We start from the raw sequence: 18,246 nt of genomic DNA on the forward strand, positions 1-18,246 counted from the left end.
ATCAGATTTTTGAAACTATTACTGTTATCGGGGAAATGGTTAGGTACATTTGTTATTACTTTTTATTCAACATGGCTGTTTATAATATGTCCAATGACATAATTGCAGGGGTTTCATACACAGGCAGGAATATACATATACAGTTGACATTTTTACAAATTATTTTTCCTTCAATACTACGATCTTAACATGGCACATTTTTTTTAGAAGACAAACCTCAACAAATTCAACGTACAACACAGTCGATATCGATTCGGTGGATATTGCAATTAGGGTGGCTATGGTTCGTTTCTTTTTGTCCGGCGACGTATTAGCCAACCTAACAGAACATTCAAGAACACTAAGGCTCTACCCTAGACCTGTAGTATTCTTTCAAATCAATTCTTTTCTGAAGAGTAGGCCTAACCCGTCACTTTTCACATGTCAACTATCTCGAACACAAGCAGTTGATTATTTCGCCGAATGGGCATTGACACCAAACAATGTGGTCTTCCAACGAATTCAAACCGGAGTTAACGACCCATCTATGATTGGCGATAAGCTTAAATGGTTTGCGAATACCTTAGAGCCTGTTGTATTTACCGTCTGGCAAGAAAATTGTTCAATTCAAAATATAATGAATATCAATGTAAATTCTAACCGGCCTTCTTTGGCATTAGGTAATTGTATTTCTGATAAATAAATACTTAGATATTTTATAACATATAAGAGACAAATATAGATAGGTGAGTACCTACTCATTTCGTATTTTCGTAGCTGATGGGAGTCGTCGGTCTGACAGTGACGGTAGCAACAGCAGTAGCAGTGAAGACGAGAGACCAGAAGTTTATCACGAAGATTTTCAAGTCAACGATACTAGCGAACAAATTCTTAAAATAGGTATTTATTGCAATAGTTCGTAAATATTATATAATTTATTAATATTCAAATACACCCTGTATTACTGCCTTAAACTTTATACAAAAACGAATATATTATATTTATTTAGAAAGTCAAAGACTCAATATAGGACCAATAGTACAAGGAGTACACTCTGCTTATGAACCTCCAATAACATTACAATTCCCAATGACTTCAGACGATAGCCCAGATGAAGACGGGACCATAGAATCAATTGGCAGTAAATCTATTGGATCGTCGCCATCCAGTAGCCACAGTGACATGAGCTCGCCTATGTTTAAGCCCGAATCTATAATAGTTTGTATTTTTAATTAATTTATTACAGTCCTAAACTATAAACGAGTGCTTGAACATAACTATAAAATCAGAATTTTTAAAGATCGATAATCTATAATTTAATTGACTTTCATAAGCGTCATATCAAAATTATTAAACTATATCTACTAATGCACATAATAATCTAGAATAGAGTTACTCAGTAAAGTTACAAATAATTTAAATACATATTATAACAAAAAACATTTCACTGGATATATTATATTATATGTGGGTATTTTAATATTGTATACAAGCTTATTAGTGGTTAATATTAATAATTAATATATTCAATTACAATTTTTATTTAATAATATTCCATTTTATTAAATTGGTCAAAAATTCATGTCCAAAATGTTGGCTTAGAAAGACTATACATGAATATTTGTACCTACAACCATTATTGTAATAATTTTCTATTCGAATTATTTGTCATATTATCTAAACTAATTGTTCAACAAATGCATTCAATTGCTATGAAATAGAAAATTAATAAAATATAATAACAGTATAGTTCAGTGCCTAGCAATGCATACAATATTGTAATTATTGTTCTTATTATGTTTAGATTTATCTAGTATTCGTAAACTGTAGACAATAGACACTAAACCTATATAAAACTCAGCAGCCCGTCAATTGAGTGCGGCAATTTGAGCACATAAATGAGTAAAAGATTTTAGAGAGTAAATAATTTATTGAGATTGCATTATTAATGTGTATGTTATTGTCAAAAATATATTTAGATACATTAAGAGTAACTTACCTACAAAAAATAACTTATTAAGACTCAGATTTTTTTGTTTATTAGTAAAATAGCATGTGACTATATTGGTTACCAATTACCCTTTTAGTTTGATTTTAAAACTGCCACTATTATTGACCACAAGTTTGTTAGGTGTTACTTACCTAATATACAATTTTTTCTTATAAGTCTGCTATCATAGTTTTTAGAATTATCAGTTTAAAAAATTCAAAAAATTTCTTACTAATAGTTATTAAAATAGTAAATATACTTTTAATGCATAGGTATGGTTAACTTTGTAATTTCTCGAATCTTGACCTTTGTATGATGTGCAATCTGCCTACGATGTAACTAACAAAATACATACAAGTTTACAAGCTATAGAATAACACATTTGTTGAAATTTAATGTTTATGAAATATTGAAATATGAATGTGCTTAAATTGCTACTCTCAAATAGTTAAATTAAATACTTAGAAATGTAAAATATATATTTTATCATATAACTACTTTATTCCAAAGACTTAACGTTTCTTAACTTTATAACCTCTTGCTTCTCCGACCTTTTAGAACTTAACAATATACATTCTAAATTAAGCACATTTTTAAAAGCAGGTAGTAAATATAAATACTATCCACAAATATATTTATTAAATTGTAGGATATCGTTAGATGTAGCCAATTGCAACAATCACCTTCACAGTTGACTGCGACTGCAACGGGTAACAAACTTCTTCTAAGCAGACGTAGCACAGGTGGTAGTGATTCTGCTTTAAACCATGTAGTTGTAGCACAAAAACAAAATAGTAATTTTAGACCTACATCTCAAACATCTACAGTAAGTTGAAACTAAAACTGTATACTTAACATTATATTATTATAAAAATTGTACAAAAATTTATTAAATTACATAAGTAGCATTCATTTTAACATAATTTTAATTTTCGGATATTGTTTTTATATTTTAGTCATCAGAGTTCTATCAAACATTACCGGTAACAACAGAGAAGAAACAAAATATTATATCTAGTCCACCCACATCAAGAAAGGGAAGTTTAAGTAGCTTACACCAACAGTTGACAAGACAATCCAGTCAAAACAATTCAATATTGGAACATTTTGCTTTTCAAGCAAAAGAACTTGTTAGAGAAACAGCTAGGCAAAGTAGTCAAGAAGGAGCTGGAGGAATACTAGCTCATGTAGCGGACAAACTAACCACTCAAGCAAAGAAAGCTGCAGGTGAAGCTACAAAATCTGTACATGAAGCTAGTAAAAGTGCATTTGAAGCCAGTAAAACAGCGGCTGGTGTTAGTAAAAACACTTTTGATGATTTAACATATGTTGGAAAAAGCACAATCGGTGATCTCACAAAAAGTGCAAAACAAGTAGCATCCAAAAAAGGATTTAAAGTAAGAATTATGTTTGTATAGTTGTATAGAAAATTACATACCTATACCCTATATTATTTATTAAGCCTTCAATGTCAATGTTTGTTTTTAGCCGTTTCTAAATTTTTTTTAATAGGTAGTTTTATTACCAAAATATAAGCTAAAACATTAAAAGTAACTTCATAATTATTCTGTACACATAGTTTAAAAAAAAAAAATTGTCAATATACAGAAAAAACAATTTTTTTTCATTCGACCATTTGAGGAACTTGAAAAAAAGAGTTCCATTAATACTGATGATATTAATTAAATGAAAATACGGTATTCACTAAATTACTTATATCATATGGCACCTTATGCATTGCAAAAAAATAACTATAAATTAAATAGAAAAATTTAATTACAGTAAAAAGTTATAGAAAAAATTATTTTTAGATGAGTACAAAAATACAATACATTTTACTTATAAAAATAATGAGCATTATATAACATTTAATTTTGAACAAACGTAAATTGAACCCAAAACATTTCAGGTATACATATTTATGTGATAAATTCAATCCAGTAAATTTCAGATAAAAATGTTTTTTGACGTAAATTAAAATTATAGACTATAGTTAATATAAGACACATTTAAATACATCTTTGTTCACATAAACTAAACTCTCAATTTTATAATCATTTTGGGACAGGTTGGCCCAACTATATTATTGTATTGTTTTTTACTTAAGTTTAAAATACTGAAAGTTATATGAACTTTGTAAGTTCTACTCTGAAATCTATTATACATAGTATATTTATATAAATAAACATTACTTAGTGCATCTATATAGTATATAATATAAACAACATACATAATATTACTTATTATTGTGTGTCATTGTTTGTATTGATTTAAAATTCATATTTATTTTATAGGTAGGATTATTGGGTGAATCTACGTCTTCAAGCTTACAACTAAGTTTTGATGATGAAATAAATGAGAATAATCCGCCAACCAATCCAGTTTCAACCGGTTCTATTTCGGAAATTAGAAAATCATCAGTAACATCGATGGGTACTGGTGCCACAAAAGATTTTTTTTCAAATATATCAAATGATATAAATGGATTGGCAAATCAAACAACAAGCATGTTTACTGATTTATTTGGTAAGGATTTCAAAAAAAATAACAAACATTTTTTAGTTGCACAGAAAATGCTTAATAGTAATTTTGGATGTTTACATTATGAAATTTAATTATGTATTAGGTGGTAATAAACAACAAAAAAATAGTAAATCGTCTCTTACATTGCCAGTGACTAAAACTAAAGAACGAACTTCCTCTGGACCTTTTCCAACAAAAGGTAAATACAATTTTTTTTCTAACACATTAAAAAAATCATTATATTTATGTATATAATATTTTTTTTTTTTCAGCCGGGCGTAATGATTTAGTAGAAAAATCTAGTTTGATTCGTCACTCAAATCCAAGAAAACTAAGTGAAACATCAAAAATACCAAACAAAAAATCAGTCAAACCTAACAGTCACGTGGACAATGAAACATTTCTAAAGGATGTATGATGCACCAACTAATCATGTTTAATTGATAAATGAATATATCAACTAATTGATAACTGTAAATTTTAGGTAACAAAACAGATTCTTGATGGAGATGGGATAGGTTGGCTGAAACTCAGTAGATTCAAAAAATTAATGGAAGAAGAGGGATACCGAAATTTAGTAGTCAGTAAACTTAACCGGACATTGGATAATAAAATTAGTCCAAGTGATCACATTGATGATGTGGTAATAATTTAACACATATTTGTTATAAATTATTTCATTGATATAATTTATTGCAATTAAATAAATATTCATTTAATTATTATGGTGTTAAAATTGTATTTTCTCCCCTTTAGTATATAAATAGATTTGTTTGGAAAGGAATGCTTAAAGCCTTACTAGCAATTATCCATGGATTAGAAGTATCTTTTGGCAATCAATGTGGAGGTGGTTTAGCATCTGCATTCCAAGTATTAGAAATAGCTCATACTCATTATTGGGCCAAAGACATATCTATGACTGGCTTTGAATCTCAAGTAAATGTTCACATTTTATATTTTAATGTTGCATGGAACAATAGATTAATTATTAGTTTTAAACAGATGTGTATGTTATCATAAATTGCAATGAAATACGTTTAAGTAAGTGTTAATTATTATTGGAAAATATGTTCTAATCCAAAACATTAAATTGCAATTAGATAAGTACATAGAATTTAAAAAATAAGAATTATTTAAATATTATAGAGAACTATATTTTGAGTGGTTTAATAAGGCATAAAAAAAACAATTCTAAGCATGGTTCTACAGTTAATATTATTATAATAACATTAAACATGTTGTTGTATAATCTCTATTTCTCTCTAGTTTCTACTAAGACTATGTATAATTATACATGAGGTTTGGTTTTCATGCTATTAGGTACTCTTATTGATTAAAACCACTGAATGGAATCGAATGTGGGTTTTCACAATTGGATAGAGCTTGGTTATCCGACAAGGTTTTAAGTATACTTCTATAGACCCAACTGTTGTCCCTGGACAATTTAGCAATGAAATAGGACACCCACATGAATAGCCATGATGCCATTTGTCTGGTTTTTATAGCGACTTTTATACAAAAAAATGTCTTCAGAAAAACTCAGTTCACAACATGTTCACTTGACCTTGTTAAAAACATATTCGTTTATTTTTTCCTGGATGGAGGTACACATAAGCCAATTATCTCTTACAGTTATTACACTTAAAGCCTGAAATACAGCAAACGCTATATTACCCAATCCAAATTTGTCCACAAAGCACAAAATGAGGTAAACCAACACCAAATTGCTCTTGAACTCTGGTTACTAACGCTTAAACCGAATTATACCAAGTGCTGTATTTTGTGTTTATTGATTTTTTCTTGGGAAAAGTTGGGTAGTACAGCTAGTATATATTAAAAGTATATAAAGAAATGTAATTAGAGTATATAAAACTTTCTTTTCTTAATGCTCCACAAATAAAAGATTATTGCCAATGAAAAACATGTTTAAGTAAATTTATTTGATGCTGTGTCACTATTTTTCTACTGGTGATGTTATTACAATTGAGCAATAAACTAAATCTGTGTAGAAAACATATATTTTATAGTTTTTGTGTTGTATCATAAAAATAATACAATTTCTCAACTTCAAAATTTGTCTATTATTCTGTACACTTACAACAAAAGAAAGATCTAAAAAGTTTTAGGTATTTATTATCTCTGCAAAGTTTTTAGTAGGTACACATTCCTACAAGAAATACCATGGTAGATCAGATTGACTGGAATGCCATATTTTTAAGGTTCTTTAAAATTATTCTTAAAATAATATTTTGTTATTTTATTTTTTCTGAAAACTGTTAATTAAATATACCTAACTTATAGAATTTATAGATAAATTATGTATCCATCTATTTCATTATTATTTTTACATATAGATGTCCAGTCCATATAGTAGCCGTGAAAATGTACAATCACCACTGCAAAGTCCAAGTATTGCTGGTTCACCAATGTCAAGTGTTTATCAAATATCCAGGAAATCTTCTCAAACCAGTACATCTGGATTATCTGGTAAAATTCGTATATATGTTTAACTACGAAGAACATATTATATAATATAATATACAAGGTGATTCTTTTAACCCTAGTGGCCTAGTATACAAGGGCAATAGGAAGAATAAGTACTAACCTTAATAATATACTTTCATTGTTCACCATTCATCAAATTGACTATTATATTAAAATATAGGTTATTTCTGTTTAATTTGACATGTATTTTAAGCTACCAGCCAAAACGATGACGTGGGTCTTGTGGAAACAATAAAGTTGTACACAAAAATAAATATTGCCAAAACCTGTTAATATCTATTTTTTGAAAAAATGCGAATGTACCTTTAAAAGAATCACATTGTTTTTAATATATACATACTTGAACATACTCTCTCAAACTTAATAATTTTGAACTAAATCATTATACTAATCAATATTGTTGTTAGAATGTAAAAATAGCGGAGCTGGAAAATTTTCCCACGAATTTTCATTAGTTGACGATGGTGAAGGATCAACTTCTAATCCTTCATTAAATGAAACATTCAATGATTTAATGAATACTGATAACAATAAACAAGAACAAATTTCAACAAACCCTTTTTTGGAAAACGAAGTAAATAACATATTTAAATTTATTGTGTATTATATGATTTAACAATGGAAATTGTGTATATAATTTAAATTACTTTTCACTTATAATATATTAGAAGATATATGATTTATAAATGTTACGAATGAAAATTTTCGAAAATATCTTACTCGTTAGAGAATTACACTATGAGGAAATGTAGGAATTTAGTTAAAATATTTTGGTAATTAGGTACTTTTAATATGATAAAAATTACTTTTGAACTATTAAATTTGACAAAATTAAAAAAATTACATTTTAAATAAGTAAAATTTAAATTTCAAGACAAAAAGTATTAAAAAGTATATCGTGTATCTAATATTTTTTATAATTTGATCGTAAAATGTTGTCAATTCTAATGCAAAAAAAGATTTTGTGATTTTATTATTCATTATATTATAGCTACATAATATCTCATACTTAAAAGAAAATATAAAAAAAAGTTTTGAAAGTTTAAGAATTTCTAGAAAATATTTATGTGGAGTATAAATAAGTGTACCTAATATATAATATATTGAAGGGCTATATAAATTGCATCTCAGGACAAATTTTTAAATGCGACTCTAAATACGTTGGAAACAGTTAAGAATAGGCCATTATGGGGGCGATTAGCAGATTAAATCAACTATTTGCTTCATAATCACGAAGAATTCGAAGAAATAGCATTGACGATTGAAGTGATAATATAGTGTTTGGGTGAGATAACAAAGTTTTTGGATAATTTGTATTCTTTTATATTATTTCTTTTTTGATAATTGAGAGCAATTATATATATATATATATATTATATATATATGTTACTGTGAATGTCCGCATTGGTGAGTGCTGACAATCACCTAGTGAATGTTGACATACACCTAATAAATTGATGAATGTTGAAAAATTAAAATAATATAGACATGTACTAGTGGATGTTGACATTTACATAAGGATTTTGGTTAATGTTGGCATAGGTTGCGCTTTGCAATTACATCGTGTATACCCTTGCCCACCGGTTGATGAATTTGATGCAGAAGCTTGCCTTGAGGACATCTTTTGATCCATATGTACATCAGTGATTGATTTTTAATTTTCTTTACACACTGAAAAATGGTTTCTGGTGTATAATTTATTTATAACACCATTTTCGGTACCTAATTTTTTAGATACTAAATTATTAAATTTATTATAAAATACTTCACGTATGTTTTCCATTAAAAAATAAATATTTTGGTTATTGTGCAAATCACTATACTACGATAGTCGATAACACTGTAACTACGTCGAATGACAATATCATAAAAAATGTTAACGCGGCATTATATAATGGCATGCCGGTTATCCAGATATAATAAGTCGCAGGGTGAGAATGTGAGATAGTTAAACATTTTATTGAAATGATCAACTTGTACAATACCTTGTATAGTTGTATATTATTTAATAGGTAGGTACTAGAATGTTGGACGAGATCAGATTAAATAACATCGGCATTACCAACATTCACCAATATCGTTATATAAACGTCGACATTCGCTAGTAAATGTTTACAAACAGTACAATTATAATCAATATGCCAACATTCACCAATGACTTTGGTGTATGACGACATTAACCGGTGACTGTAAGCACTCACCAATTGCGGACATTCGCAGTAACATATATATATATAGTCATCACAGACATTTTTAATGCAAACGCATTTTAATAATCTATACCCCAAAATAATACTGCACCTACCTTTAATTTATTAAAATTTTGGATTCGTATATTTTTAAATGTAATAATTAAAACATGGATATACCAATGCCATCAGGTACGTATTTTGAATTAGATGTAATGAATCGTTATTGATGGTAAAATAATTTATACCAAAGATTTTTGGAGAGTATCTAAAAGTACATATATTCACTTATTTAGGGAGAATTATCGTCCATTGGGCCGATAGTAGTATCAGATGAATCCAGCTGTAACAGTAGTGCAGTTCTAGTCAATAATCCATCGTTTTATTTGAAACGGATGTCAAGTAATAACAGCAGAAATAATGCATCATTCTTTCGAAGTGCTGTATCTGACAGCGAACTTGATAATACGGGAGTAAGTATAATAAAAATCCTAAATTATTTCATGAATAGAAAACACATAGGTATGGTATATTTTTTAATTAAAACAAATACTTAACAATTAAAAATAAACCTAACAAAACCTAAATTATTTTAAACTTTACTTACAATTGAATTATAGAAAATACATTTTTCCCATTATAGCTTTTTAAAGCAACTAATAAAAATCGCACTCAAAGTATTTGGTCCAGTAAATCATCACTAAGCTCTGGATTTCGATACCATGGAGGTAATTTGTTGAATACTGCATCTGGGTCCCCTAGTCCAGAATCGGGACGTACTTATTTGTTTGAAGGTATACATTTATTAAAAATACATAAAAATAATAAATTAATTTTATAAAATAAATAATATAATGGTTATAAAACTAAAAAGTGCCGTAACTATGTTATAAAGGTATACTGGGAAAAGAACGAAGTACAATTTGGAATCAATTAAAATTTTGGGAAGATGTATTTATTGATGCTGTTAGTCAAGAGAGAGACATGATAGGCATGGACCAAGGACCAGTAGAAATGATGGAAAGGTTTATACAAATAATCATTATGATATATACATATATTTTTGAATTGTTGATGTTTTAATAATTGTCTTATAGGTATAAAAATCTAAACCAAAGTGAGCGGAAACGCCTAGAATATGATGAAGATAAGCTTCTGTCCATAATGATATATAATTTAATTGCATTTATGATCATGGTAAATGTTCCTAAGGAAAGTATCATGAAAATCGTTAGAACTCTAGTCGGGAAAAGTAGAGTGACAAATTGTTACGCAACTGAAATAACGAGCCTCATGTCTCAACTATCTAATTTAGTAAGTTCAAACTTCCAAAATGCTCAATTATTTACCTATTATAGATTTAACAATTTAAGTCTAGTTTATCATTCAATTAATACTAAAACAAAACTATTTATTTGTTGTACTATATAGAATGGAAATGACGTTGACTTGAAGCCATCAAATTCAAGACAGGCACATAGGCAAAGCTTTGCTGTACACTGTGGTGATTCTACTGGTGAATTGTTATTCCTAGAAGTTAGAGATGACGGACTAGTTTTGAGATCAGTTAGCGGAGTGATTGTCAGTAGATGGTGGTATGAACGCATTGTAAACATGACTTACAGCCCTAGAAGTAAAATATTTTGTCTTTGGAGAACCGCCAATGGTGGTCAACTTCAACTGAACAAATATTATACAAAAAAAGTAAGTGGTAATTACAGTACCTACCTAATAAATATATTCAGTAACGTGGTGAACTTAAATGAGTCTAGCATTTTTATCCAAGTTTCAACCCCATAGGTACAATTAGGGAGTGATGGGACTTGGGTGTACTTAGTATTGAGACTAGCACCCCTATCATTGTTTTCATATTGAGATTATATAGTAGCTGTCTATTACAACTATATAGAGTATATACTGTTTAAATAGTATATTCAATATTTATCGTTTTTTTCTACATCACAAACAATTAAAACATTGGTTAGAGCAGCGTTTCTTAAGCTTTTTCAGCCTTAAGGTTGTTAAAAAAAATCTACTCTATCTTTGTAGGGTTTTGTCTTTAAGCAATAGTAATGAATTTGATAGTGTAATAATTAAGATTTATTTAAATTACACGATGATACACTAAACTGTCCACCCTATTATTGGTGTTTTTATACACTAAGACTTTTTTAAGAAACATTAAGTATATTTTTCATTCTAAATGTTACGTTATTATACAGTGCAAAGATTTGTATGCACGCATTAAGCACTCCATGGAAAAGGCCGCAGAGAGAGGACAAGGTATCATTCCCGGAGTTGAATTAGGAGGCGAGTTTCCCGTTAAAGACATGGCAACTGGGGAAGGTGGTATACTACAAGTTTGCATGGAAGGTGTTGGTTTATTATTCGCTGATAGTAAGGTAAGTAATAAATAAAGTGCATGTCGCAGCAACAATGATATATATTACTATTATGCGTTTTATTGTTATTACTATTACTATTATTATTAAAATTATTGTTATTGTTGTTGCTGTTGTTATTATTATTATTATTATTATTATTATTATTATTAATACAATATCATTATTATTATTATTATTATTATTATTACAATATTACTATTAATATTATTATTTTATTATTATGATTATTTTATATATATATATATATATATATTATCATTATTATTTTGATTATTATTAATGACATTATTTTATTTTTTTTTTATATGTTTATTTTTTTTTATTATTATTATTTCTATTGGTAGTATTTTGTTTAAACCCTCCCTTCTCAATAAATTTGTGGTTAAAAGAAAAAAAAGTTTATATAGGTATATATATGTATATATTATAATATTTCTTCATGTAACTTAATAAGTAATAACAATGATAAATGGGATAAAGGAATGTTTACCTATAACAATATAAATATTACATGAAATATGGAAATCTATAAATAACAATCATTAAAAGATTACTACATTTTTAAACATCTTGTCCTTTAATTCTCATTTTTTTATAATTACAATAACAAAATTTCAAAAATTAGGTAGGTACCTACCTACAATACATCAGATATCTCAATGTATAATTTTATGATGATGAAATATTGTTTTACTTTTGGTAGTAAATTAGTTTTCTAACTTCTTTTCAAATCTTACTTATATTTTCTATTCTATAGAATTTTCAAAAAAGTTATATCAATGTACATATTATATACATATATATATATATATATATATACCATTTTCAATACCCCACACATTTAATTTAAAAAAACTTTTTTTCTTTTAACTATATTATGGTTACTAAACTTGCATACAAAGAAAGCTGTTAATTACGACTTACTACTACAAATTTATATATTTTTAAGGACCTCTCAAAACTTTCTTAAAACATTATTGTTGTGTTGATTTTAGAACATTAACACAATAAATACATAAATGAAGCTGCAATACATTTATGTATACTACATAGTATCTATTTATATTCGAAATTATCCCACTTAAAATTCGGGTCGTTGGTATAAATTAATTACACTTAATACAATATGATGTATACACGATAAAATAAAAAGTACCTAGTACCTACCTACTATCATATCATTGTCGTGAATAGGCGTGTACATTTTCATAAAGCTTTCTATTAACGCGATTTTTACAGAAAATTAGGCATGCGATACTTTATATCTTTTCTGATCTATATATTTTTTTTATATATATTTACATAATATATATTTTATTTTGTGTGATTGTATATACATATATATATACAGTGTGTCCTAGAAATACAGAACCATTCAAAATGTCTCTTTAACGAATAAATGTATTTTATTTATACGTTTATACCAGCAAACTTGGGAGAAAAACTATACTTGTTTTCAGCAGATAGTTTTGTTTTATTTATATTTTTTTTATCCCAAATTTGTTTTGATTAAATAATTAATATGAGTCATGAGTGATATTTTGAATGGACCATAATTATTATTTCTGAGACGTATTGTATAAGTATATTCAATATTCAATATTTTTGGATATTTATATTTACATTTTTTTTTTTAACAATTCAGAATGTTCAATACGCTTTATAATTTATTTATTTATTGTTATTTTTATTCTCAAAGTTTTATTAATAACACCACGCTCGTTAAAATATTATACTTCACACGTGTTTTAACGCTCATTTTTATCTACATATTTATAAAAATATATAGATATATGAATACATAATATATAGATATATGAATACATATATATATATCAATAAATGTATACAACGGTATGATAATTTATTGTTATCGCCTTGAATTAAATTGAATGTTTTATTTCAGTCAGATAAACACGTCGTGTTGTTGTTATTCCTCCTATTAACTGCAAAGTTTAAGAAACTTTTGAGATGGTCCTCGGTCAGGTCGATAATATAATGATTATCGAAACACGATATTATATAATAATATTAATTATTCGTGTTATACCTATTGTTTAGTTGTGTTTTGTTGATTTTCAATTGTCCTTTTTTTTTTTTTTATGAAATGTCATAACGCGATGGATTGTTGTCTCGTTCAGGACTTTGAGGTACCTATATTAGCAACATTTACGTTAAAAAAAAGTACGGTTTTGTCATTGGTAATAGATATTATAATATAGTTTTGATTTCCTGTTTGCTATAAATCAACCACTCTAGTGCATATTACGTATATACGATTGGACTGTAAAATATTTCGTTTATTTATTTATTTTTCTTTTATTACCTATATATACATATATATACATATATATATATATATTATATATATATATATATTATGCAGACGAGTAGCGTCGCTGTTTTTTTTCTATTATTATTGTTTTAAAAATTACTGTTCCTCGATCGTTCTACCCTACACACACACTAAAAATGAATAATATAGTATAATAATGATGCATTTATTTAGGAGTTTCTACAACGGGGAGCATGGCTGTAATTGCACAAAACGTTATAAAAAAAAATATATTTATATACATATTACATAACTACATTTATATGCATATAACATAGTACCTATTATGTATTCATATACATATACCTACTTACTTGATAAATACCTATATATATATATATGTATATGATGTGTTAGTGTGTGTGGGTGTGTGTGTGTGTGTGTGTGTGTGTGTGCGCGCGTGTGTGTGTGTGTCTATATAGCATGTCATTGAAAACTAAGTCACTCGATCAGGTATATATTTCAGTTCAAAAATGTAACGAAAAAAAAAATATATTATGTTTATGTAATACTTTATAACAGCTTAGTTGTTCAGTACCTACCTAATATACATACTACATATATATATATATATATATAACATGGATATCTGAAGCATGTATGTTTACATGTACCTACCTACCTATGTAGTACGTATATATAAATATGTTTATACATATATTTATATATGTGTATCATCAATGTGTATTGATAATGACTATGTGTAACGATTACCTATATAATTATTTACAGTAACTGCCTGGCCATCTCACTAGTTGACTTAAGCTTTGAATTTTGATGTTTGTGCTTTTGTCCGACATATTACATTTCATTATTTTTAATAAAAAAAAAATATATATCAAAACAATGTTCAACCATATATAATATGTTTTAAGTATTATCACTGTTCTGTGTTTAACTATAGACTTATTACCGTAAGTGTGTGTACCTATAGCCCTATAGTATAATTATAATATTATGTAGCTGCACCGAATTGTTTTTACATTAACTAGTTTGCGCTTAAATTTTGTATTACCCACTATTGTGTTGCATGTGTATTACTGTATTTAATTTAAATAATTACCTAGGTATATTAAATATGTGTTTGTGTTGTTATTAGGTACACTAGGTATAAATTATAAAATATAAAATATTTTAAGATTTAATGAACAATATCAATAGGTAGTTTACCCATAGGTACCCATAACCCATTGTTACTTGAGTAAATAGCTGCAAGTTATTGGTACCTATTAAAATCACATACACTGTATTATAACATATAAATTGTACTGTCGTTATTGCAATACGATGGTCAGAAGTTCCTTACCTTAATATCTTCTACATCTTCTTTATATCACCAGTTTTCCCTACAAAAATTGTTTTCCAATTTTTATTTAAATAATAATACTTCAATGTATAGTTTATTTCTATACCTAGTCGACCCTAAAATTATGTTGAACATTTTAATATAATTTGTTATACAACTAATAGTTACATAAGCATAGGTATTTACCATATAACATACAAATATGCGAAGAACTAGACAGTGTCCCAAAAATGTTGTTTTTATGTGTGACATGTACAACTTTCATTGTTTTAGTTAAATGATCTATAGTTATACCTTATGTTGGAGAGTTGAGTAGTATCAGTATGTAGGTACCTAATCATTTTTTTAATGATTATAATTCAAGCCTGGATTACAATTTTCAATAGCATTTCTTAGAGTATTGAAGAACTATCTACATACAACTAGGAACTAAATGAGGTTTGAAGAAATGTGGGCATCAATATAAACGTGGAACCTATTGAAGAAATAGGGGCAGAGAGACTAGATTGTGGTTTTTATCGAGCTTAGCTCAGAATCGTTCTTTGAATGCCATAACTTATTATTTACAAGTATCTACCTACTTTACTCCGGTACCTTGTTCAGCCTTATTTTTACTAACAATGGCAAATCCAAGTTCCTCACCAATTGTGATTTGTTTTTATATTATGTACTTATCTATAAAGTATAAATAAAACAATTATCTAACTAAAATTTATTATTGTAATATTTTTAACAAATAGTCACTATTGTCTTGATTAAAATCTAATTAATTAGTAGTATATCATATATATTAAGATCAATTAGGTGCACTTTTAAACCAGTGCCGTTAGCGAGTATACAATTAAATATTGAACAACTATACATAATACATTGCATCACCAGCACATCTAGTCACCTCACCTAAAATATTGTCTACACTAAAAACTAATAACTAATTGTTTTTCGTTTCAGTTTTTTGTTCGACTTGATCATGTGCGAAAGTGTTTTACAGTGCAGAAAAAAATTTTTGTTTTGGAAGAATACAGTGAGTAGTTATATCATTTAGTTTATGTTAAGCAACTATAACAAAAACCATAACTTTTAAATATGTTTAAAGATCCAAAATTGAAACATATTATTCAAAGGCAATACGAATCACCTATGGTAAGTTGAATCTAACTATGTTATGTTCTAGAACTTAGGTACTATATAATAAAATAGGTTGAAAATTGTTTTAAAATAAGTATGATGCATGCTCAAATAAATTGTAGGTAGGTACCTATATCGCAAGAATATTGCATGAACAATATTTGTTTATATTATATTATTATTTATTAATTATTAAACCTGAACATTTAGAAATTTTCAAACCCAATATCAGTTATTACTTTAAAACAGTATAATTTTTCAATGTAATTTATCAGTAATGATGTGTACATTTAAATAAACTAAAATAGATGGATTCAAAAACATTCACATTATATCTTAAAAGAAAATTGTTCATAACCAATTAATACATTACAATTAATATATTTTAAATTCTATCCCAGTTGGTTTATGTATAATACAGGGCCGTATTACCGCTTAGGCTGTGTAGGCTAAAGCCTAGGGCGGCAATTTTTTTTTTGGGTGTGACCCAAAAACTACGTTGAGATATTGGTAAAATATCAATGCCTAATTAGGCGGTAAATTTATTTCAGCCTATGGGCGACAAAAATCTTAATCCGGCCCTGGTATAATACCATTATAGTAAATTTCTATCCTATGTATTCCCCTAGGCGTGCACAAAGAGGGTTCATGGGAGGCAGGGTGAACTTTACTTTTATACAAAGCGACTATTTAAAATAAGTAGGTATATATACCCACATGCCAATTGTTCCGGTGTTAATATGGATGGCTAACCACCTCCATATCATCCCCACCGCCAAACAAATGAATACAAGTAAAAACATTATTCGTAAGTTATAAACAAATTTATTGTTAAGACACCTGCCCCTGTTAGTAATAAGTTGTTTTATCTAATGGATACCCAAGCTTTTTTGAATCTGTAATTGTTGAAACAAATTTGTTGAATACCATTGGTCAGAAATTGAGGAATGAGTGGACAAGCTTTTAAATATGTTTATAGAACAAAAATAAGCCTATAAGAACAATTGACAAATCATTTACATTTTTAAAACTAGGTCAAACATAAAATATACATAAAATTTATAAAAATATTTATTTTAAAAGTTTATCTAAACAAAGTTGTATTGTTATATTTTTATTTTAGGTAATCGTTTATGATTTCTATGTTAAGCAATTGAAACTTATGGTTTATTATAGGTCATGGACTGTTTTGCTAATTTAATTAAATATTTTAACCTCCTATAGGTTTGTATCTAAAAAACACTTTATTTTGTTTCAATGATATTGATTAAAGACTCTTAGATACCCTCTGTTTTACTACTACCCCAATCAAGAAAACCTGTGCACGCCTAATTGTATTACTATTTGCTATACTATGAGTATGATTTAACTGAGGCACATTTAAAAGTATAAAACAAAATGTCTTTTACTTAAGAGGACCCACATATGTTCTCTTTGTCTTACTAACACATAATATACCAAAATGTTAGTCCAGCAATTTCAATTTTATATTGTTCCCTAAAATATTGGAAAATTAGAGTGAATTCACTAATTATTAAACCTAAATGTGAGTACATTATCTGCGTTCTCTCAACGATTTTTTACGATACTTTAATTTTTAAATATTAATATTTTACATACTCATAAGTCACTTAAAAATTAAAATAAAGTAAGACCCAAAAAAAGAATAAAGATAATGTTCTTACATTCAAGTTTTAACCCTAGCCCTTGGGTACAATTCACCCTAATATTTAAGCTAACAACATAAAATTGAAACTGCTGGACGTACATTTTGATATATTATTCATTAGTGAGTCAGAGACAACTCATTCAGTTCGCCATCTTCAATAAATTATAACAATAACATTATTAAAATAAACTACTATAGCCTTATACCATTAGTTTAG

At 27.4% G+C, this 18,246-nt stretch overlaps 1 protein-coding gene across 9 annotated transcripts in view; it reads left to right on the forward strand.

Moving 5' to 3' along the window:
• Positions 1–18,246, forward strand: part of LOC111036280 (MAP kinase-activating death domain protein) — a 33,430-nt gene that overhangs the window by 13,592 nt on the left and 1,592 nt on the right. For 4 of the 9 annotated variants that reach the window (XR_002604753.1, XM_022318266.1, XM_022318267.1 and 1 more), the window contains 21 exons: positions 208–659; positions 757–879; positions 989–1,197; positions 2,619–2,795; positions 2,926–3,366; positions 4,264–4,495; positions 4,596–4,691; positions 4,765–4,904; positions 4,977–5,135; positions 5,249–5,428; positions 6,847–6,979; positions 7,405–7,571; positions 9,483–9,659; positions 9,830–9,980; positions 10,082–10,211; positions 10,284–10,500; positions 10,618–10,890; positions 11,409–11,588; positions 13,733–13,741; positions 16,184–16,256; positions 16,329–16,375. Coding sequence is in view for 7 of the 9 variants with exons in the window: in XM_022318266.1 (XP_022173958.1) it covers positions 208–659; positions 757–879; positions 989–1,197; positions 2,619–2,795; positions 2,926–3,366; positions 4,264–4,495; positions 4,596–4,691; positions 4,765–4,904; positions 4,977–5,135; positions 5,249–5,428; positions 6,847–6,979; positions 7,405–7,571; positions 9,483–9,659; positions 9,830–9,980; positions 10,082–10,211; positions 10,284–10,500; positions 10,618–10,890; positions 11,409–11,588; positions 13,733–13,741; positions 16,184–16,256; positions 16,329–16,375 (3,766 nt within the window). In the remaining 2 variants the exon portion in view is untranslated. Of the gene's footprint in view, positions 1–207; positions 660–756; positions 880–988; positions 1,198–2,618; positions 2,796–2,925; positions 3,367–4,263; positions 4,496–4,595; positions 4,692–4,764; positions 4,905–4,976; positions 5,136–5,248; positions 5,429–6,846; positions 6,980–7,404; positions 7,572–9,482; positions 9,660–9,829; positions 9,981–10,081; positions 10,212–10,283; positions 10,501–10,617; positions 10,895–11,408; positions 11,589–13,732; positions 13,776–16,183; positions 16,257–16,328; positions 16,376–18,246 lie in introns of those variants that run through there. The other 5 variants (XR_002604754.1, XM_022318269.1, XM_022318270.1 and 2 more) reach the window with 5 other exon arrangements.

Source organism: Myzus persicae, unplaced genomic scaffold (genome assembly GCF_001856785.1).
Source record: "Myzus persicae strain clone G006 unplaced genomic scaffold, MPER_G0061.0, whole genome shotgun sequence".
Taxonomy (NCBI): domain Eukaryota; kingdom Metazoa; phylum Arthropoda; class Insecta; order Hemiptera; family Aphididae; genus Myzus; species Myzus persicae.